This window comes from Mesitornis unicolor, unplaced genomic scaffold (genome assembly GCF_000695765.1).
Source record: "Mesitornis unicolor isolate BGI_N332 unplaced genomic scaffold, ASM69576v1 scaffold42974, whole genome shotgun sequence".
NCBI classification, from domain to species: Eukaryota; Metazoa; Chordata; class Aves; order Mesitornithiformes; family Mesitornithidae; genus Mesitornis; species Mesitornis unicolor.
The window spans coordinates 29,948-54,566 of NW_010178846.1; the positions used below are offsets into that span (position 1 = coordinate 29,948).

Below are 24,619 nucleotides of genomic sequence, written 5' to 3' on the forward strand. Positions count from 1 at the left end.
AGACTGACAAGCCAAGTGACAAACACTTTTCTACAAGTGCTATAGTAGTAATTTCCTGTGTGAAAGGCTTGCCGCTGTTCCTGCATTCCCCAAGGGACGCTTCTTCTCAGAGGATGTTACTCTTCCCCAGGAAGAGGAAGAAACCAGTTGTTAGTGGATGTGTGGGCTCATAGCTGTCGGGCATTTTCTGCATGCCGCAGAATCAGCTGTGAGAACTGTGAATAGAGCTCAGATTCCCAGCCCAAGCAGGGGTAAACACTGCTTGGGCAGACAAGGTCAGCGCGTACATGTACAGTATCTCAGGAAGTTGAAAGAGAAATAATACCTGGAACTTCCATCCCTCTAGCTCCCAGAAATTCTCCCCTGCTCTGCTAAAGGAACAATATAAAGATGTGGATCAACTTGAAAAGTTGACATTCCTGGGGCATGTCACTGTTGCCATGAGTAAGACCCATAAAAAGTGACATATTGACAGTTCTAGAAGTCACCTATAGCAAGTCAGTTATCTTTCAAAATAATACCAATAGTCCAGCAACAAGTTCTGCTAATAACATCAATATTGAGCAAAAGCAACATAATTAAACAAACTGCCTTAGGAAGAAACTAAATATTGAAGCTTAGTCTTTTATACAGTGGGTGGTGGTGTAGATTGTTTTCCCATTAGGTTCCTTTCCTGCACTTCCTGTCCTACAGTAACTCAAGCTCCCTCCGTGTGTGCTGTGAATCTCTTACAGGGCAGGTCACCAGTAGCTTGTCTGTGTCTAGTCCAGCATCAGTAAATTCAGTCACATCCCACTGGCTTTTTCTTTAGTAGCAGCACTAATACGTTTCCTTATTCTACCACTTGCTTACTTCCAAACTTGGTTTAAAAAACCCTCCAACTATTTGATTCAAAAATTATTAGAAGATGAGACAGACACAGTCAAATAAACAGTACAATCTCAAAGTACATTTCCTCAGGAAGGCAGGCTAAAAATAGTATAGGAAACATTATATTCTTGCACTCTCTAATGCCCAAATTCAAAATTCCATCTCCAGTGAAAACCTGACTTTCTCTCAAGCTCCAGTTCACTCAAAGAATATAATGAAGCCCATTAAGGAACATCAAGACATGTATTATTACCTAATTATGTAGCGGCACAACACATTTCCTGTTCTCTGCTTGTAAACCAGCAGTTACATGCTGTGTTACAATAGCATCACTGCAAAATGCAAGGGCCATTTGGATCATATTCTTCTTTTATTACAAATGTTGAGTTCACCTTCATGTATCTGATCTTTAAGCGTTATTTGATGCTAGTGGTATCAAAGCATATTGCTTTTAAGATTAAGTACACAAATCTTTTTGAACATGCCTGTGCTTGTCTAAGAGCAACACTGGACAGAGAAAAGGATTCATTTGCAAATACACAAGAGCAGATTTTACAAATTCTTAGTTTTATTCTGCTGCACTGAACACTTCTGAGTTCCTCTATTTATAGCATTTATTCTGTCTTTATAAGACTCAGCATCAGAGGCTATGAGCCTGTTTGGGAGTTTTTGGTATGCTCATTTAGGAAAAAGGTGCAGTTTTACCTCAAAACTTTGGAGAAACGGGATCTCTTCACATTATTCCCTAATTTCATTCTGTGTTTGTGATTTGGAGTTCAGATCATGGAGCTGGAGTTCATTCAAATATGCATTTACTTGTAATCAGAAGAATAGCAGTATATGGAAAAAAAACAACCCATAGCTTTCAGAGAGTTGCCTTTCTTATTTCTCTGTCTGGTAGCAAGGAAGGAGAGGCTGGGAACTGTCATTATTCATCAAAGCCCTTCTACTGGTGGGATCACTCCTCAAAGCAGAGCCCAGTTTAATTGGCAACTGAATTTTAGACAAGGAACAAGCAGAACATTCTTCTCTTCCTTAGAGGACAAGGATTCCAGTCTTCCTTTCAAAGAGATAGTGACATAACTTTCCTTTGGTAGAGAAAAATGTATGAGTATCATGCAGTGATTGGAGCTTAAGTGAAAGACTAAATATCTGAGGTCCCAAGAAAACTTGATCTCCACAAACTACAGAAAGCCGTTGTGCTTTCAAATTAACTCCAACAAGCAGTAAGGGCAACCACTGTGCACAGTGAAGTGCCATATGAGTTTTGCTCTACTGGCTGTTTCCTTTCCGAACTGGACTTGATCCCCAGGGGAGATGACCTATGCATAAAATTCCTTTTCTTTCCTTTTTTTCTTCCCCCTCTCCCCCCCTTTCACCTCACTGAAGATGGTTGGTGTTTATTTCCATGTAAGGCTGGAGCCAGGAAAGGATGTAAATCAGAATAAATTTGAAGTTGCATGGTGAGGGAAATATGCAGTGTTTTTAGCTTTTACGGTAAAATTTCTTTTCTCAACCTCTTCTACAAGATTCTGGAGTTCTGTCAAGCCATGCAAGAAGAGACATTACTCCAAGGTCTTTTCAAAATAAGTCCCTGTGAGGAAGAACAGTTGTGTAAGCCTTAATGTACAGAGATGGGAGAACAGATGCAAATTTTGCATTCATAATTGCTGTCTTTGTCAAATATTTGGGGTTTTTTAGATTATTTTTTTTAACCCTGAAATATATACTGGGGAATCAATGTGTATAGGATAAATTGAGAGTGCAGATGCTCCTACTTTTTGCATCAAGACACCTACTACAAATGCAGTACAGATAAACTAACAATGTCTTACCTTGAAGAATAAGAGTTGCACATGCTTTTATTTGCTTTCACATATTTTACAAGTTGAGGGAAAGGGGGAAATTTGTTGGTCACTTTGTTTTAAAATGTAGTACGTTTCTTTTGCTCCAAACAGGAACAATCCTTCTTTTCCCCTTCCAATAATTAAACCAGTCTTAACTTTGTAGAAATCGTACTGTAAATGAACAATAAACATGTCTTGTTTTCAGTGTTAACTAGCACTGGAAGAGAAAGCACAGCAAACATCTCCCAGGCAGCGCAGACGTTCTGACTTCCAGATTACAGTACATTGCTTTGCTTCCTCCAAATCCTGTTTACATGAGCAAGGTCAGGGGATGGAACAGTAAAGAGCCTCTACAGTGATTTCCTGCTGCTGTCAGAAAAACTACTGAGACATCATCAACTTTCCCTCGTTCCCAACAGCTTATCAGGGACCGGAGGTTACTGATGTATTGCCTTACAGGCTCAAAAAAAACCCCAACCAAAACCAAATCCCTCCCTCAAAACTAAAAGCAAAATCAGAGGATGAAATGGGAGGAAACACTCTCAAAGGGATACAAGACTTCCAAATTTTTCCTTTTCAATAGTTCAGAAAACAAAGGCAATATTAAGCTGCTTGACACATGAAGGGGGAGTGGGAGAGAGGCAGTAATGCTTTCAGAGTCTTCAATGAGAAAAAGAAAAAAAAGGAAAAAGAAACACCACCTCTAGCCTTCAAACCTTGACCCCAATTCAGTGAACGTTTTCAGAGTGTAAAAGGCTAGAACATACCTAATTTTTAATAACTGCAACACATAAAAGCTCTTACCATTGGAAAAGTAAGGACATCATGCAAAGTTAAACACATATAGCTTGATTTTATCCTGTTTTCAGTAACACATGGAAGAACTGAATAAATGAATCCAGTTCCAAGCTATTTTCCTAACAATAATAATACACAGGAGTTCCTAACTTCTTTGTAATTATAGTTCAAAAGAAAGCAGCTCCATACTGAAGATTACACTGAATTTTTTCCATTGAAATGACCACATTCTCTTCACTAAGTTTACAAAGGAAGTTGTATCAGTGTGAAATCTTAGATGAAAGCAGGTTTTTCACTGTGTTCAAAAACAACTGGGCATACCACTTTAAGTTAGAACACAAGCTGAAAATATAAGGTGTTTAGACTTCAAAGAGTTGAATAATTTATGTGTTTTCCAGAAAAATCCCTATGAGAACATTCATACCTTTGTATTTTGGCTTAATCTTCGAAGCAAGAAAACAGAAGTAAATTTACAAAACCCACATAAGTAGGCACTTTAAGTGTGGAAGTTGTTATAGATTGTTGGCTTTGATGAAGCAACAAATTAAAATTCCTTGAAAAGAAGTGGGAAGAGGAGATAATACCAGTATTTTCTCATACAGATAAAGCTCAAAATCTAAATGAGTTTCTAAGAAAATACCAAAACATATATTTTAAATTCACAACAAAGAATCAAGAGCATTAAATTTTTAAATATTTGTTTTTTGAATCTTCTCCAGGCAGACTGCTGTCAAGAATAGATGACAGTGATGCTTAACTGCACCTTAATTATCTGGAGTTCTGTATCCTGTTTTGGGCTTCTCAAGACAAGACAGATATTGACATTTTGGAGCAAGTCCAGCAGAGGGCAAACAAGATAGTGAGGAGGCTGGAACACATGATACACAAGAAAAGGCTGAGAACCAGGTTTGTTCAGCCTTAAAAAGGAAGGATACAGGGAGATCTTACAACCACCTTAAATATCTAATGGGTAGATAGAAAGACAGAGCCAGACACTTATTAGAGGACCAGTGTGATAGAATTAGAGGCAACAGACATTTTGGAATATGGGAAATTCTAGCTACATATTATGAAAAAAAAATATTTTCTCCAGTCAAACAGTAGACCAAGCTGCCCAGAGAGGTGGTGGAATGTCCATCCTTACACAGAACAACAAATGAACTGGACAGGATCTTTAGAAACTTGATCCAAGTTGGCCTTGCTTTAAGGGGGAGGTTAGATGAAATTACTCCGGACACCCCTCTCAACCTATTCTGCTCTATCATTCTTATTAAGAAATTTTTACGGGAGGGAAGAAAAAGAATATATTTTTGCTCTGCCACAAGTCATCTTAGGGGCAGTAATAGCATATTTCCTATGACCAGTAGGACAGAACTCAATTCCAATAACTGAAGAAGAGATTCTCATCAGGCAGAATGCTTTTTCCTACTTCCTGGAGTAGCTTGAAATCTATGGGAATTTACCCACTTACTGTTAGGAATTCTGATAGCCATTCAACAAAACATCATGAGGTTTTGCATAGACTTCCAATCTCCCTGAAGATATTTCAGAGAGCTTTAGGGAACTCATCACAGATCCTACAAAAGCCTTAATGTTGTTACTTGTCCCAGAGTAGCCAATCTTTAAATACTTGAGACAGTGATCCAATAAAGGCTGTAACTCCCTTCCTCAGTAGAAAAATTAAATACGTTGATTAGCTACTTCCAGTCATCGAGAGACTTGCTAAGGTGTTTTGTAAATAACCCTTAGGGCTCTGTCTCGTTACATGCATGATAGATAAAGACACTGAACAAGAACCCTTAAAGATATATAAGTGCAGAGTGCATTTTTCTCTCTACACATATCAGAAGGGCAGAACTGCTTAAGCTAGAGCAGAACACTTCAAAAAGAATAAATAGGTATAGACAGGACATTTGAACATTAACCTGGCAACCTGATCAAAGATTTTCAGTCATTTGAACAGCGTTCTTCCAGTAGAAGTAGGACCAAAATGCCACAAGCAGCTTTAAGATGGGTCTTGACAAGGTTGCAGGCAAAAAAGTTTACAGTGATATTTCGTTTGATAACCAGTAGCAACACAGAGGGGTTGGAATCAGAGAGAGGAGGATGAATTAGACTAGAGGTTGGTAACCTCAGGTTAGAGGAGGGTTAAAAACAATACACAAATAATGCACAAACACTGTATCATTCAAGTGAGCACAAACAGTATCAAGAGGAAATCTGGCAGCAAAGGTGAGATGGGAAGAAATCCAGCATCTGCTCTTCCACCTTTGATTCTTAATAAGAACACATGAAGCCCCTAAAGAGAGGGCCTCTATACATTAGGGAAATTGAACCAGCTGAAAAGGTCTAAGTCACTGAGATCCAGAGCCCTTTGGAAACAAGACACAGAGAGATTAGATGTCTGGACTGATTAAGAAACAGGTAATAATTTCACAAACAACAGAAACTGCTAATGCAGCAGATAGACACTGGATGGGATGATGACATGAAAAGATGAGATGACATTAGAACGGAGGGAGAACAAGATAGGTTGGCAAAGTTGGACAAAATGTTACTTACTATGGGGAGAGGAAGGATGCTAGGAGCAGAGAAAACATGCAAATGGTTTCTGGATTTGTGTCAGTTGTGGTGTGCTGGGCAGAGCAGTTGTCCTTAAGTGATTACTGACACAGTCAAAAGCCATGAATATGAATATTTGAAGCAATATTTTTGTAATGAAGACTGTAAAGCCAGCCAGCAACTAAAACAATGCTGTCTCTAGTGGGTCATCTCATTCCTACTATGAGTTCTAGACACAAAGTTTTATAAACTGCTCTCATATCAAAAGAATTCATGAAGGATATGAAATTACTGGCAGATTTATAGGTATGTAACAAACTACAGTGTAACCATACATTTGAATTCTGTGATCAGTATTAAGATCAGGGAGCAATGAACACAGAGTATTTTAAAGTGACAGGTAGCCAATAAATTATATCCACCACAATCTACTATCAGTCAAGCCTACTAAGGAGATTTCTGTAAGTCTGAAAATTAGTTTTGACAGATGTTGCCTTAAAAGAACCATATTTCCATTGCGAAAACACAACATGACAACTGATAAACCTTAAAATACATGAAATTATAATCTCTCAAATAAAAGTTATAAGATTATTTGTTCTGAAGAAAAGGTTTCTCCTGGACATCAACCACTATATCACGATGTTCAATAAATGATCTTAAAGAATTTTATAAAGTACCTTCACAACATATCTCTTCATAAAGCATTCACGTCAAAATAGAACAGCAGAAACCACACTTGCTGCCTATTCATATGTATTAACCCTTCAGTCACACAAACTCTTGTTATGGTAACTAAAATTGCTCAAGATACAATTCATGTCTTCACAGGAACAGATTCAGAGCTAAAAGAGAAATTATCATTTTAACCTAATTCTAGAACAGTATGTCTTTTAGATTTCATACCAGGAGAGCATATTTCTCCTCCTACGAAACTACCGTTAAAACATTGCCTTCCTTTCCTCCCACATGCCATACCAATGTCATATGAAAAGCTAACACTAGAAGGAACTAATCTTATGATTCTGTCTTAAATGTGTTACTTTTTTTCCTTCTCTTAGAGAACTACAAGATGTCTTAAAAAGGAGAAAAATTAAAAAAATCACTTTTGGAATTTTATCAATGAGGCAACTATTCTTTAGGTTTCCCATTATTTGCAGATAAAGACAGAGTTACAAAAAATGTTTGAGAATAAGCCACAAATTCTAACAGAAATATTCAGATATAATTAGCATGGGCTTATAATTAGAATTTCTGCTTAGTATATGGGTAAAATTACTAGTATAACATGAAAGCTTTGCTATTACACCATCTTCTGGTTAGTCTTGGGAACTGTGAAAGAAAGCTTAAGTTGAGAAGTTAAAATATTGAGCTCTGAGCAGGTGACAATTTTTAAAAAATGTATTTCACTCATACAGACAGAAAGAGCACATTTCTGATAATGTTAGTTTAAGCTATACCCTATCTTCCCACCCTCTCCCCAGAAGGCAACTTACCAGAGTACTGAAAGATGAGGAACTAATCTCTATGATGGGTGGGTCAAGTGTTTGTGTATTAGTCACAAAGGTAGAGTTGACCTGTTAAAAATGAAATATAATATTATTATATCAGCACCAGTAGAGAAAGGGAAATAAGACTGAAATAAAAAGGACCACTTGCTACATTAAGGCACCACTATTCATTAAGGACTGGAAAAAGGCTTTAAAATTCGTAAAGACAAAAAAGTAGGATGTTACCCTCCAACTGTGTAAAATGCAATCATGTAATACAGAAAGAGAATCCAAATACGCATATAATACAGAAATAGAATTTATACTTCATAAATATCCACCACCCAAAACTAATTCAGAAGATTCCTACCACAAGAGGTGCAAGTATTAAGAAGCTCAGTTGTATGACAAATCAATACAAATGAAGTTAGTAAACCTATTTCAAACTAGTGTCTGTAAGACGGCTAACTTGAAACTTGCACAAGGCTGAAGCCATGAAATTAACAGAGTGGCCAAGAATGCTGCTGAAATACTGAACAGTATGAAGTATTCAAACAGCTTCCCAACTCTGTAACTGCCACTTGCAGGTGCTTTTGAAAGTTTTTGCATGTGCACAACAACTACAAGGGCTCCTGAAAGTTTTACTTTCCACCGTCAATCAGGTGTAGGCCATCTTTCCTATTCCTCCTTCCACCAGGAGGACTGTACCAGGCAGAAGTGGTGTACTGTCCTGGACAACTCTGGACTTGAGAGCCGTCTTCTAGCAATGATGCTCGATTAGCTTGTAACAGTCCAAGGCTAGCAGCAGCCCTCCATCTGTGGAGGTTTCCATACACAATTATGCAGCACACCGTTTATGTTACGCTGGTCCCCATGGCTGTTGTAGTTTACTTAGGGCACATCCTCACTCAGTCTCGTACTACAGCTTGTAAGTTCCACTGCCATTCATACTGAGCAAGGATCAGTGTGGTTGCAGCCACTCTGACTTAGCGATGCATAGAAAGGTGTGTGCCAAGCCAGTCCCTAAGCCTGAGTTGCCTTACTATTGCGTGTACATCTTTACCACCAAAGCTGAAAGTGAGCACACATTTAGCAGCCCAGATCAGTTCCCAACTCACATACAAGTTCCTCAGTCACCTATTGCAACCCAACAGACAGTCTATATCCTTGCATCTTACATTCCATAACTTGAAAAACCATGTTGTGGAAAACAGGTAGGAAGTAACACTGAAATATGGGATAAGTTAACCAGCCAAACAGAAACCATGCTGTTCCTAAAGCCACAGGAAAACCTGCTTTATACTGGGATAATGTCAGAGGCTGGTCAGAGATGTCATCACATCTCCAATTTTGGCTTCTTACTATCACAATTGGACTACTCACTCATTGTTGGTTATAGAATTTATAACTTTAGCAATATTTTGCTAATGTCCTTTCCTGAAAGTGAAGTATTAACAAAATACAAGAAAATAAAAAGTTTGAGAAAGCTGTTGCTTTTATTTCTCTTATGGTTTCGTCTAAGAATCAGAATATCCTCCCCATGATATCTATGTGTGTATTTTCCCTGCGATTGTATTATCTAGGTGTCTCACAGCCATTAGATACAAAGACCATTTTATTTTGCCTTTACAAGGAGAAAGAGCCTATCATTTTACCTGAAGACTCTGGCTCAGCTAGAGCCGCTCACTCACTAACAGCTTCAGTGCTATTTCCACAAGCAAAAATCCCTCATGCTAGAGTCCATACACTGTCATATAGACTTTCTAGGCCAGAAATCCATTTCATAAGTAGCTAAATGAGATCTTTAAAGCTGGATTGAGTAGCCAGGGAAGGCAGGCAATAGCATCTTGTACTGCCTGAAGTCTTTTCATTCAGTTCATTTGCATTTCCATAACTTACATGCAGAAGTTTAGATTAAAACTAATACAAGTAAGATTTTCCTCAGTAAAGGTACAGGGGTAGGAAGAAGATGAACAAAGTCTACTAGCAAGGTGGAAGGTAAAAAGACATTTAAATACAGGTGTTACCTGGTAATTCAAGCTGAAAGTGGTCCTCACACTTTGCAGCACTCACAAATCAGAGATAAGCCTCAAGGGGAGATCTTAACTCAGTTTTTAAGCTAATTCACCTTTCCAACTAGTGGTGCTTAGCTTTTTCTTGGATTCAGTTTCAAAAAGCCTTTCTTCATTCATGAGCTCTTTTTTGTAGGTATTTTGTCTTTTAATTCAGATTATGGTTTCATCAATTGGGAATGAGCTACCCAGAGACAATCAGGAAAACCTGTCCTGTTATAGGGCCATCAGAGCTGGTAAATTAAAATTCTTCCTCAATTTGTAGATATTAGAATCAAGTCTTGCTTTCTTCCAATTTTATCAAATGGACTTGGAGGAAAGAAAGAGAAAAAGAAAAACTAAATGCACAGTTCAAGTAATAACTTTTCTGAAAGTTCTAGCATTTTAACTAGACTTCTCCTTTAGTTTCTTCTCTACAGAAACCCGATTAATGAAAGTCTCCTCTGCACATAGTTCTGCTTATGATTTTATCAGAGATAAAGTGAGGAAGAGAGGATCTGTGAATTTTACTTTTTTCCTCTCTCAACATACACTATTTATATTAAACAAACAACAGCTACTGTCTTAAAGGACTTACATTTGTTAAGTGTCCAGCATAACCAGGGTCAATTGCACCTGACCTTCAGTCAGTCCTGAAATAAATATAATTAATATTATCTGAATGTCAATCATATTATTGGCAGCTGAGCCCAAAGTCTTTTTGACATGTATCATTTAGGCACTGAAAACAAGAGAGGACAATGCACCTGCAGGACTCTGCAGAAGGAGGACAGTAGGTGCCTATCACCTATCAGTAGTCAAATGTAGAGGAGCTATTGTAGTATTACTATTAATAGCTATTGAAACAGCTTCTTTGAGATAATATGTCCTTGTTACATACATCAGAGATACTGTCGAATGAATTACGTGAATTCTTGATAGAGGGCTGCTAAATAAATACATGGTATGATGAAGTTAAGAAAAAGTACTCTATGTGGAAGTGTCACATCCTGGAGCTGGAATGAAAGTCTCCTGCATACAGTTCTGCTTACTGCTTTATCATAGATAAGGGGAGAATGAGGGTCATTGCAAATACTGACTAGCAGTGCAGGAGCTGTCACAAGACATTAAAAGATATACCTATATATATAATAAATTGTTAAGCAGAAATTCAGAAATTGCAAAGTTTCTAAAGAAAAGAGCACAAAAGCATGAAGGCTGTTGCTCTTGCTCTACGGGAGCCCTCAGACCAAGCAAGCCATATAGTCTTATTTCTACTGCCACCTAGTGTCTATTCAGACTTCTTTCATCTGAGTAAATAGGTTGAAATGACACTGAAAATTTTAAGATGAAACTAAATCAACAGTAGATTTACGTGCTCAAGACAAACTCTACACATCTTAATGTGTTCAAACCTCAATGCTATGTTTTTAAAGGAAACTATTATTTCTATCTTTCATACACTTTAAAGAGGTCTCTAGCATATGAAATGTGTAGAAACATAGAAAATTCAGAAATACAACTGTCACCAAGTAGAATGCATTTCTTTTGGTATATTGTACTAAAACTACATTACTGATTGAACATACTCTTTTAAAATATTCCCAAAAGCTCCTTATCTCAAAGAGACAAAGATTGGGATTTATCTCAGCTAAATTTAGACATACTGCTAGACACCTATATTTGAGCTGTCACCCAAGATTACCTCTATAGTCAATGGAAAAAAGTAGGTGCCTTCAGACAAAAAATAATCTACCTACATTTCAAAATTATCTGAATAATAAGTAAGGGTTATAAGCTTTAAACCTCTACTTACTTGAATATTCAAGAATCACATTGATCAGTGCAAGTTGGAGAACCGTTATAAAAGATTTATGAGACAAGAACATAAAATTCAACACTTAAAATTCAAGATACTGCTGGTCTGAAGAAGATACCAGTAAGGAATTTACAAAAAAGTTAATTATGCTTCAGAAAGTAGGCAGGGAGGGAGAAAAAAATATTAGAGAAGGTATCTTAAATATTAGTGGTTCTGTGTTTAGCTTTGAAGAGTGAATAAGGAAAAGTTCTGAGCAAAGGTAAATGCTCTATGTTTCAGATGCTAGCCTAAAGACAAAATACGAGGTGATACCTGCAATTCTTAATGCTCTTGTGCAAGTTTATTCAAAATAGCACTTCCAACTGTGAAAACACTGTAACTGTCTCCCTGAATCCAACTGAATAAAGTCAGAGCAAATTCAGCTCCATTTTTTGTGTACTGTTTTCCCAGAACCAAGTTCTGGAACAGAAGAGGCTTTGCCCATTGAGGCAAGCTAGAACAGAAACTTGTAGAGGCATGAAACACGAGAAATTGAAAAAGCATGGACAGAATTACTTCCCTCTTGAGTTTTAGCTGTACATCTGTTGAACTTTTTGTGTTCTACCTTATCCTAAGGCAATTCATCTTCATTCCTGCTATAGAGGTGACTGAACTTAATCAGCTCAGCATAACTCAGGGCAAAGTATTATAACACATCTCAAGTGTCTAGATGACATTGCAGAGGCTTGCAGCAAACCTTAAAAGGTCATCTGTACTTTTAAACATCCTGTATTTGAACTGTCTCCTCTGCTTGCCTGTAACTCTTGCATATGTTACCAAGTCTCTTAAAATAATGTTACTTCAGTTAAGACTAATCATCTTTCCCATGTCCTCATGAAAAAGAAAACAAACAGAAAGCAAGCAGTTCTGCATTTTATCTGAGGTACAGATGAGATATTAGGAAAAAGTTGTCATTATAATTGCTGTGCTGTGGTGGGACAGATCACCGAGAGAGACTGGAGAATCTCCATTCCTCTTCCAGGCCCTCTAACTACACACAGCCATGCTCAATATGATGTACCATTGTCAACAAGACTAGATGATCTACAGAAGCACTTTCTGACATCTCTGTGATTTAATTCCTCCTTTCTCTGGTCTATTAAAAACATGATGAGCCATAGAAAGATGAAGGTGGTGTTGCAGTGGAACCGCCTAGTGCTAACATTCCCTCTTCTATTACCTGTTGCCTAGAAATAGCCTGTGATATTTAAAAAAAAAAAGTTATGCTTGTTTTAACTGAAGAGATAAAAATATTTGTCTTCCTTTTTTTCTTCTCTATAGTACAGCATAGCACAGTAGGGCTAGAAATGATGTTTTTATTCAGTTACAGAAGAAAGTATATAAGAAGTTCAAACACTGAAAAATTTCAAGCACACTTTAGTGCCACTAAAGTATGTTACTGTTGGTAGTAACTTGAGACTAGTTTTGTCTGGTCAAATTATGCCTCTGTCCAGATGGTGAGGTCCATTCTTTCTTGCCACAACAAAAAAACCCATAATTTTTGTTGAGACAGACAGGAAAGGCAGTAAAAAAAAACAAAACAAAACCCAAAAAACTACCAAAAACTCCCCCCAAAAAACAAAAAACCAACCAACCAAAACCCCCCCAAAACTAAAACAAAAACCCAAAAAAACAAACAAAAATCCACAAATAAACAGGAAAAGACATTGAACAACAAAGCTTGGTAACTACACTTCAACACTGTTTAAACTATTATATTATTGCATTAATTCTGAAAATAAGCTGCAAAAGAGATACTAATCATTACTACTGTATTATTTAATTTTGTAATACAAAATATAGTAATTACAGCAATATCAGTTTTGTTGAAACTATCAGACACTGTTCTGTCTCAAAGAATATAATATACTTCATGATTATTTGAGAGCAAGCTCTACAGATAATGTGATGTTAACAGAAAACTAAACACAGCGACCTTATTCTTAACATCCTGAAATCAGCCCAGGAAACATACCACAGGAGTCCAAAATGTCGCTACATCAAATGGCAAAGCCATAGAGCCCTTTGCCTAGTATGGAGCAGCTAACCCAGAAGCCTTTAAGTTGCTACGTATGTTATATCGAGGAAGAAATGCAGACATTATGTTAAGTGAAATCCATCAAAGTTAACTGATTAATAATTTCTTGACATTCAACTATCAAATTTCCTTGATGTGCCCTTTCAGTATTGGTAATGAAGTGCTTCCTAGCCTTAGTTTAACTGTAGCCTGAACTCATTAATGCTTTTCCAGAGCTTCTCAATTACCTGGGACCAAGGACAAAAAAACCAAACCAAACCAAACCAAACACCAACAAAACAAAACAAAACAAAGGAAAACTGCTTTAGAGAATATCCCTATCTTTGCCAGGCATCTGAGCAGCAGAGGTCTGGAAAAGTTGACCTGGACAAAAGCAACTGAACTCTGCAGGTATAAGCTACTGTGTTTAGCATGTGTTAGAACTGGGTGCAATTTTAATGGGTCTTGAAGCAAACTGCTGATGCAGCAAGAGTTGTTTAAATCTGCTGGCAAGTGGTGTGATTAAGTTTGTTCCAGCACTGATCACCTATATCGAAGGCTGCTACCAGTAAATTTAACTTCATTCATTGACCTTACAACGAATATGACAGTCTAGCACAGAGGTTTGTTCATAAAGCTTGTCATACGTGCACTTGTCCTGCTCTTGTTCTGACCAAAATGCTAAGCATAAGAAAGCTTCACATCCAACTTGACAACAGAACTGGACATATGAGAATACTTAGTGATGAATTCTATCAGGGTTCCCCTTCTGCACTGAAATATTTTCAATCTTTACACAACTCATATTGCATATACTCATATCACACACACAAAAAAAGCTCAGTATCCTCAAATCTCAATTTTTCAGAAGTCTGACAAGGAAACAAAAGCCATGGCAGCAGTGTCTGCATTTTATACAAACAAAAACAGGTAATGGTGAACTTCTATAGTCTGTACTATATAATATACTATATTAGTATATGACAACAATCAATAAGTTCCTAGATTTATAAAATATCATCTTTTGGACACTAGAAGCACCTGGAGAAAATCAAAGAGGAGATAAAATTATATGTAATCACCTTGTAGAAGCTAGCCAGATATACCAAGGACAGTCACAAATATATATACCTGGGTTTTTAGCATAAAAAGTGATCTTGCTTAAGGCCTAGTACTGTTTACCTGTTCAGCATAGCTTTCAGACAACCTGACAAACATGGGATTTTTCAAATACTGACACAGAATATTTGACATTTCACTTTGGTTCCCCAATTCCCAATACTTCCAAGGGTTGCTAGTAGAACGTTTAACAGTAAAGCTGCTTAAGAATTTATCGGGAAATCAAACTACGTAGTGACATAAAACACACTACTAGTGCTGAAAGGCTTTCTAAACTTTTAGACGGATATTAAGATCTTCTCATAATACCTAAACGTCTTGGAAAGAGGGACAACTTGTGACAATCAAGTATTTAACTTTCAGTAATAACAACAACACTTTTTTCTACTTATGACGTATTTTGAGTAGCATCCTAAAACTCACTGAGGATTCACATACCTTCTGCAACAGTTGCCATGCTACTTCAGAAACCAGACTATCACCTATGTTTTGTTTATATCAGGTGCAGAGTACAGACTTACACAACAAGCATGAAGGGAATTCACTAGGATCAGCTAGCCTAGTAACCTTAAAGCGGATTCATAAGTTATGGTTGCTTCCAAATTATTACACATAACAACAAAAAGTGCTCCGGTATACACAGAATACATTTAACTATAAATGTTACACAGTGTTTACAGAAGCTTCTAGTTTCCTATATTAGAGGACTGATTGGACTCACCTCAACTGACTGAAGTTTTTCACGATGGAGATGAGGTGACCTCGGGTAAATATCAAGAAGATGAGGAGGATCATCAATATGTGTTCTTCTAATATGGTGTTGAAGAACTTCTTTATAATCAAACGAATCAAAGTTGGTTTTCCATAGTAATACCTGCAAGAAGCCATCACATCAGTAACTACTTCAAACCTATTTGGTGTCCATAACATAACTATTCAGTGGAGATTGTTATTACTAATAGGTTATGACATCAGAAACTGCCTGCTGTCATCACTTAGTCTTATCTCTACTACAACATAGACACTTCCCCAGAATATCTTGTACTTCAAGTCTAATAGATATGGTTCAATCTATTGACAAAAAAAATCCCTAAGATATAATGATAATAATAAAACAAAGCACACTTCTGTCCCATTGGAACTGTACTAAATTATCTTCTGCCATATCAAGGGGTCACATACTATCAAATTCTGCCCCCTTTAAAGGCTTACAGGCTAAATAAGAAAGTTTGAGGGAAAAAAAGAGATGACAGAGTTCTGCAGAACTCTAAAGCACCTGGTTCCACAGTGTTTTAGCAACAGGAATCTGCTTTCTGAACCTTGTCAAACTACATACAAGAAAACAATATACAACAGTCAAACTGTGGCCAAATGCAGAAGTAAGGTAGTGAAATGCAGAGGTAGTCTATCCAGTCTTACTGAGAGACCAGAAAACTAAATCATAACACACAATGTTGCTTTCCTGTGTCACAAAACAAGTAATTTAATAAGTTTACATGATTTGCGTCATCTTTGTTACTTTAAGTGCTCAGGGAAAAAAAGAAAACAAAAAAGGAAGTTCATAACTCTGAGAAGATGGAAATTTCAAGAAGTCCAATGTTGATTTTTATAGCTGCTCCCTAAGTTAGGGGAATCAAAGATGGGATCATGATCTGACTTGCCTGTCCAACCAAAAATATTATTTACAATTACTCAAATTATTTTTCAGAATTTAATAAACCCCACAAAATAAACTAAACAGTCACTACCTCCCATCACCCAATTCAGCATAAAATTATTTATATTTTTTAATGTGGCTTTTCCCCATTATTTCAGGTCTGCTGGTTTAACAATCTGAACTGGCTCAGCACTGAGGGTGTAGGCAAGAGGAAGGAGAAGTAGGACCTTTCATCAGCAGTGAGCATTTGAGCTGTTTGAGCTTTAAATAAAGTATCTTTCTTTTTGCTCTAAAGTGGAAGGCCATGTCACTGCAGCTTCTTCATTACAGATAGCAACACTAGTGAGTAAAACCAGCATGGAAACATCTGTATATGCTTCGAGTATCTCAACTGCAATGCAAACAGGGTAAGAGCAACTATGCATAACCCTAGAAATATAGCTATTCTATAAGGAAGTACTGCCTTTTACATCAAGGCAGTCACAAGACGCAATGAGTTGAACTGAATTAACAGCACAGGCAAAGAATAGGTATAACTTTGTTCTTTCACTTAAAAAAGTAAGAGGTCTAATGTCTTCCATGGAAACAGGTAAACAAAACTATTTGTCATATGCATATATAGACAAGAGTTGTGAAAAAGATGAACTTCAAAACTCTACATGTTTGGGTATTTTTTATTGAGGGAAGAAGTGAACAGGAAGAAAAAGAAAAGTATTCAGTGCTTATTTCTAATACATAACATGCTTCTGAACAAAGCTTTCAGCTGGCTCTGCAGCAACCAGAAAGAAACTTGAAACTAGAAGCAGAGATACTGGTTTTCCTTCTTCAGTGGAGGAAAAACAGATTTAATCTGTTGTTTGAAAATGTAATAGTCTTGAAATAATGTGTATAGAGCAAGTAATCGGTGGTAAACTCATAATGAATCAGTTGCCTCCAACTCATGCTGTGGACAGACACTGTCTTTTGGATATTGCATAAGAGACAGAAGATAACGACAAAATGGTAATTTTATGGTCAGGAGCATGCACTCATCAGCTTGATATTGCTGAAGAGCCAGCAGACCTTTTCAAATGAATACATCCTACATTTACAGTAAACCAACTTAATTCTTGCACAGTGAGTTGAGAAGACAGCCCACAACTATTCTCCTGGCAGACTTGGAAGAGGGCTTTGGACAGGTCAGCAAAAAAGGATCTTTGTAGAGTATATGTGTGTATATAACAATAGAAAACAGACACTGAGGAAGAAAGCTCTTATGTTTACTATAGATAAAGATACATACATAGGCAGTTGTCACACAATGGTAAGCACTGCACATTGTAAAATTTAAAATATAAAAGTGAAAGTTACAGCAAGGTAAGTAGCCCTCTCCCACTGGAATGATCACAAGAAAAAAAAATAACAATGTGGCTTTCTATAAGGTAAATAATATCAGTATTCATTACTAGACCTACTATGACTACTTCTTTAATTCAACATTTACCTAAGAAAGCACTTCCTGATGAAACTGGATCTTCCCTCTCATGTATTCAGCATGAAACCACTATATCAAACTGCTGAGAAACATGAATCAACTTACAGATTTTGCACTATAATACCTACTCTTCTCATGATCCCATGTGCCACCATTTCTACAGCATGGACTCGGAGCAGGAGAAAGGCAATGACATGACTGCACTGAACATGCATTTCATTCAGGGGCCCCCAGATTCAAAAGGAACCTTGCAATGAGACAGGCATTCCCTGGGTACACTGGCATTTATTTGGGAGGCTGAGTGAGACTTAATACAGTAGGTCCTTTCCATCATCGTAGCTTCTCAGATTAATCTTCTGTCATATGACCTAGTTTAATACATGCACTTTACTTCCTCTCAAGTTAAGTATAACATATGAATCATCACAAAATTCAAAAGAAAGTACTCATGGAAAGTAAGGTCAACAACTCAGGATTACATAGGAATCAAAGTTTCATTTTGGAACTGAAAAATTCTTATAAAAAACCTTTAACACAGAAAATAAAAGACTAGACTAGTGGCTCAAGGAATAATTATCTTTTCCCTATTCTTGCCTTTTTTTATTCTGCTTGTAAAATTAGTAGTGGGAAAGTGAAAATGTTAGCAAACTTCCAATAACTGCAAGTCTTGGCACTGCTTTTTACTAATTCCTTGTGACAGAAAGCAATTCTAGTTCTTTTCTTTCAGTGCTTTCAAGTCGTTCTTGAAAGTGTGCTGCCTGAAGCATCAAGTAAAAACCAGAAACAGACTGCATTCTTTCTAATGATACTGAAGTTTTTAATTGAAAAGTAATTATTATTTTCTAAGATTGTCTCTGTTACTAGCCGGAACATATTTTGAATGCCACAAAACAAAACATAAACATTATGGTAAATTCAGAAGATCTTCATTTCTACAGCATGGCTTTGTGTCTACACTGGGCTTTTTATAACAGGAAACAATGAAAAAGACAACTAATATTAAGGAACTTTTCAGATTGTGAAAATCTAAGCCTTGGGCTACAATTTTTTTTCTTTTTGGAGAATGTAGAGACCTGATAGAGATGTTTTCAAGCTTCATACTATTTTTGTAATTGTGAGATTTATCACAGCAGATGAAGATTAATTGTATGATTTACACTTAATTTAAGATAACCTTTTTGTTTTAAATTCTCAACCAACTCTTGTCTGTATGAAATCCAGTACTTTGCTGTTTCACCAGTGTAAATTAGCAAAGTTATCACAAGGTTTGTTTTTTTCCTCTCAATTCAAGACAGAGTTTTCCCAGTAGTACAACTCAATTCTTACGATTGCAGAGAAGTGACTTTAAAAGAAGTGAGAGCCTAATGCAGAGTGTAGTCGCACGCTAATACTAGTTGCAACACAATTACTTTGTGGACACCAAATTGCAACACTTGAAATATTTATATTTAAAAATAATTCCTTTATTTTTCTATCTAAAACAGAAGTGGCTAGTATTGTGGTCTTCTCCTCATCACAACATCCAATTGAAAGTAGTTAAGATCAAGTTTGTAAATGATGTATTTATTATTTTTCTGCTCAAAATTAACTTTAGGCTAAAGAAAGTCTATATAACACACTACTAGACAGAATGCATGTCAGCATACTCTAATTAGCATATCACTGTGACATACTGTATTTATCTCCCAACCACTGTAACAAACATTTACATTTAATTGACAATACCACAAACCTGAGCATCTGCTCCACCTGAGGCAAATTTTTCACCACCTTTTGAAAAAGCCACAGAAAGTACAGGTCCCTGAAAGAAAAAAAAATATAGCATACAGTAAAATTACACTATTACTGTGATCAAGGTGTTTCAATGCAAAGAGAAAAAACACTTATGCTGTTATGCAATATAAACAGATTTTTCAATTTTGATAAAATAAGGAACAATTTAACTGTAGTGAAATTTTTGCAAAACAACTTGATTGTAGAACATTGCACATCTTTGTAAAATGCTGTGTTACAATTACTACAGTAAATACTAAGAAAATAGTGGCATTTTTCTTAGATTTTATGCTTTAACTCTGCAATGAAAGAATATCAAATATATATTACACAATGTGTTTCAGTGAATCATTATGAAAAGTAGGATTAGTTTTGCATTGAGAGCAAAGGGAGAAAATGCAATTCTTCACAAAAGTTATCTTCCCTAAGTTTCCTCCTCCTTAGAAAGCACCATTTTTCAACAGGAGAAAAGACTAATGTACCAAGTAATTGATTCTGACAATCAAACCAGTGATTAATTAATACAGAACATGAACTATTACTTAACATTAAGCACGCAAACAATATTAGCAGATTAACTGCATGGTCTTAGGTAAAACTGATGCATTTCCTTATGCTCTTGTGACAAGGTGTACTAATATAACATTTTGCTGTCTAATAAGGTATATCTGCAAGTTGCAAGATACAAGAGACAATGGCATAAATGATACTTTCCTTTTGAAAAGATACTGAATAATCCATTAGGATCTCAATTTAAATAGGATTATTGTGTATACCTTGTGTCCGTGGAGAGTGTAAATAAGTCTTCCTTCTAAGAGGTCCAAAATCTTAAGGGTACCATCAGTAGAAGCAGTGATGAGATAGTTACCAGAAGGATGGAATGATACACAATTAACTGCTGCTCTGTGAACTAATTTACGGAAAACAATATTCAAAGACTGTAGATATCTACTAACATGAAATGTACACTTTATTTTTCCCCTCTTTTCTACTTCCCAAAGAACAAGCTACTTAATTTAAGGAAAAAACAACCAAACTGCTGGGGCATAGCAGACTCTCCAAAGTATTTGCTTAGTTCTGTTCTAAAAATTAAGAGAAGCACTGCAAAGAAACAATCAGGATTCAGATTGGATTTTTAGGGTTGCTAGACTACATTAAGTTTACTTACAAAATGCCAATATGACCTGTTTGTCTACTTTTCCCAGTAAGGAATGAAACCATATAATCTAAACATATGCAAAGAACTCAATTCTAAAGAAAATACGATTTACCTTTGTAATGCTGCAGTAGCTTTTTCGTTCTTATATCCCACAGTTTCACTGTATGATTTGAACCAGCAGAAGCTATACACGTACCACTTGGGTTGAAATCCACAAAATTTGCAAATCTAAATATAATTAATGAAAATAGATTGATTACATGTTTCCGTATCTGGAGGAGAGATACATAGATCACATAATATTAACACTGAGTTGCCAGAAACTTGGGTGGAATACCCATGTACGGAAACTCAAATAAGGTATTTCAAGCAACTGAAATAAGCATAAGAAAACAAGATGTGTATGATAAATCAGACTGTGTAATCTGTTTTTTGTTAAAAAGATAGTATAATTGTCCTGACTCAAATCTTCATAGTTTATGTTGGAATACGAAGTTCCTAGAAGAAAGTGCGGCAAAGAGTTTGTTAGCAGCAAGTAAAATAATTTTGTCTAAGGAGACAATATCTAGTTATAACAAAATTTTAGACTGGAAAAAGGACAGAGATGGTAGCCATGAAATTAGCAAAGCACTATGTACAAAACTAATACTTCATTCTATTTGTTTATTAAAACTCTGGTTCCAAGATGTTTAAAAAAACTGCAGATAAGAAAAGCATGGATTTTCTAAACCTAAAAAAGGCAGGTCACTGAAGCTAACAGAATACTGTTTTCATCAACAAGTGGAAAAAATTCTTAAACTTCTCTTCTTGTTGAAATATCAATATCAACTGGCATTATGGAAATGGAGGAGAAAACCAAGAACACATTCAAAATCCAAGAACAATCTGACTCCTCTCTGGCTTACTTCTTGACTGCTGGAAAACAGCTGGATAAGTGCAGCCAGTTAACATTTTTAGAAAAACATGAAATGAATTATTTTAGTTTACATGGGTAGTAGAAGTTTGATCAATTTGAGTTATAACATATATAGATGTTAATACCACAAAACATGAATTTAATCTCATTAAAATTATGCAGTTACTTTTCCTCTTTTTTTCTAGTAACACTTACCCTCCATAATCTAAGAAGCTATCAACACAAGTTTTATTTCTCGTATCCCAGATCTTAACAGATTTATCCTCACTGCAAGACACTATGAGTCTTCCATCAGGTGAAAATCTGAAACAACAAAGCATATACATTACTAAACAACTGATACTACCTAGATTAGCATTAGAGACATAACTAGTAAAAAAACAGAGCCACAAAAGCCTGTTTGAAATTAAAATGTGTACATTCAAAGATTTTAATTTCTCATATTTCTCATGGAGTAATAAAACTGTAAAGAGAACCTTCTCTACCCACTCCTCCCCCGTTCTGTTTCACAATCAACTACAATTAAAAACAGAGGCCTAAGCAAGAGAAAGAGGTGGAGTGGGGAGAGAAGGTAAGAAAAGCCTAGGATCGTCACTTCAAATGCCAAAGAGATTATTACAGAAAGCTATAGGCAAAGACAAAGAGGACACAGTAGAACCTTGCATTCCATTTTAACCTACATATATATTTCCCTGTGAGTTCTCTCTAGACTTAGAAATGGTCAGCAAAACATTCATCATTATTCCTAGACTAGCTGACTAGGTTTTTAAACAGGAAAATGGATTTCTCCATAATTTCACCAATCGTTATTATTTCTCATATTGAGTAACTGCAAAAGGACATAAGAAAACTATTCAAGAACTTTCACATACGATTTCCTAGAATTGGTATTTTTCCTTTCAATGATCAGATGCTTTGTAGGGCTCTGCACTTCACCAGTGTTAATTTTTTTTCACAAAGGATTTAAATCAGGCCTCTCTTAGCTGCAGTTTTTCCATTAATATGAAAGAAAGAAAAGAGTAATCAGCAAAGAACAATCATCTCATTTTGAAGAGCTGCCCTGACTTTAAATAGAGTGTGAATCTTGACTTGCAGTACAAAGGCCATTTCTTTTACCTTTTCCAATTACGTAAGCTTAACTTATTTTGACTCATGACCATTCTTTTATGCCACTACTGTTGCAAGAATAGTTGAGAAAACCCCTACCATGCATAATAAATCCAGAAACAAGTGAATGCTGTGAAATAAGTTAACACAGCACAAAATTTAAAGACTGGGGAAAGACAAGACAGTGACTAAAAACAAATACAGAAGACCCTATTTGTCCCTTAAAGTAAAAGAACTAACACCTAGTAACCAATTTAGTATGTACAAATATAAACACAGAGCAAGCTTTCAGACCTAAACTAGGAGATACATATATATAATGTGTGCACGTAAGACTGATTTCTTAAAATTTCTTTATTAGTGAGAGATAATTTTTTACCATTCACAGATTTTCCTCCTCTTAATTCTGTCCTAGGAAATAAAAGCTGTTTGTTAGTTCTATTTCTTTACAAAGATAATAAAAACAATGCTTACTTGGCACAGCAAACCCAATGAGTGTGTTGGAATAGAGAAAACAAAAGGCGCTGATGGTGAACATTCCATATCTTTATTGATTTATCATTAGATGTTGAAACTAGAAAGTGGCCATCATGCGAGAAGCTCACACTACGAACAGATGCTGTATGACCTTTCAGTGCCGATGATTCTCCGTGACTGGGAGATGGCAGGGAACAAAACAAAACCAAAAGACACAAAACACAATTATATTAAACTGAAAGAGTTTAAAATCCCATAAAACTCAAAGTTAACATATTTGAAACCTTATTTAAATGACAAAGCAACATACACAGGCTAAATCTTAGTGCTGTCAATATTTTCATCTTATTTGAATATTAATTATTTGAATGCAGACTTTAAAGGAATTATATTTAACCATTTAATTATTTGACCAATTTTAGAGAACAGTGTAATTAACTAGCAGCATTAGCCTCCATAGAGTATTTGAAAGAGAATTTATATTTTTTGATACAGTGATCTACAAAATGCTTAAAAGTAACACCAGTCTTTTTAAGACCATTCCAAATAGCTTATAATCACTAGTACTTGAGAACAGTCTAAAAAGGCAAGTCAATTAAAAAGACTTTTTTCCAAAACCACTATTTTTTGTTTCCTCCATCACTTGTCTCCCCAAAACAAAGCACAGCCATGCAATCCTTATTAAAAGAAGTATATCCTTTAAGGCAGACAAATACTACCAATCATAGTCCCACACACATGAAATTCTGACCTCTGAATTGCTGTATTTTTCCTTGGAAACTACAGAACATTGAGTAAAGAACAAAGTAACACAGTAAAGACCAGTGCTGCTTGTGGTCCCCAATCTCTGTTTCTGTCAAAGCCCAGGGATACGGAAAAGAGAAACTTTTATTGAGTAAAGACTCCAATATTCACACGGCACGTTAATGAAATGCATTGCCCAGTTATACTCACATGCAAGGAATCCATAGTCTGACAGTACGATCTTGAGAAGCTGAAGCAAGTAGCTGCCCATCTGGTGAGAACTGTACGCTGGTCACTGCTTCTGCATGGCCTACAAATTTGTAAGCTCTGCATTGTGTCTTCAGCTTCCACACCATAAGAAACTTATCCAAAGAGGAGGTAGCTGGCAAGAAGTAAAAGATATTATGAGTCTGCTCACTGTTATTAGAAAAAAAATCAGAGCTAATAACAATGGATTCGGATTCACCAGATAACTCACTCGGTATTAGGAAGACGGAGTAGTTACTGTGTTTTAGCGGATTTTTTAGCGGGTTTTGAGCAGAAACCTGGCAGCCAGCAGTGCCAACACCAGGCTTTTGGAAGGACATCGGAAGACTGGGAGGAGTAAAGGATAATTCTTAACAGGTAGCTTACCCACATATTAAGCAAACCAGCTTACAAGTACTTTAAAGACACAGGACCAAAAAATCCAAAGCCAAAC

The 24,619-nt window shown here is 36.2% G+C and overlaps 1 protein-coding gene across 1 annotated transcript in view; it reads right to left on the reverse strand.

Moving 5' to 3' along the window:
• Window positions 1-24,296, reverse strand: part of POC1B (POC1 centriolar protein B) — a 44,294-nt gene extending 19,998 nt beyond the window's left edge. The window contains exons 1-8 of the mRNA XM_010182586.1: window positions 24,130-24,296; window positions 23,173-23,352; window positions 21,787-21,894; window positions 20,788-20,903; window positions 20,293-20,426; window positions 19,476-19,544; window positions 15,334-15,486; window positions 7,574-7,654 (exon numbers count right to left, since the gene is read on the reverse strand). Of these exons, the coding sequence (XP_010180888.1) occupies window positions 7,574-7,654; window positions 15,334-15,486; window positions 19,476-19,544; window positions 20,293-20,426; window positions 20,788-20,903; window positions 21,787-21,894; window positions 23,173-23,352; window positions 24,130-24,275 (987 nt within the window). The 5' untranslated portion in view covers window positions 24,276-24,296. The remainder of the gene's footprint in view (window positions 1-7,573; window positions 7,655-15,333; window positions 15,487-19,475; window positions 19,545-20,292; window positions 20,427-20,787; window positions 20,904-21,786; window positions 21,895-23,172; window positions 23,353-24,129) is intronic.
• Between the last annotated feature and the right edge of the window lie 323 nt (window positions 24,297-24,619).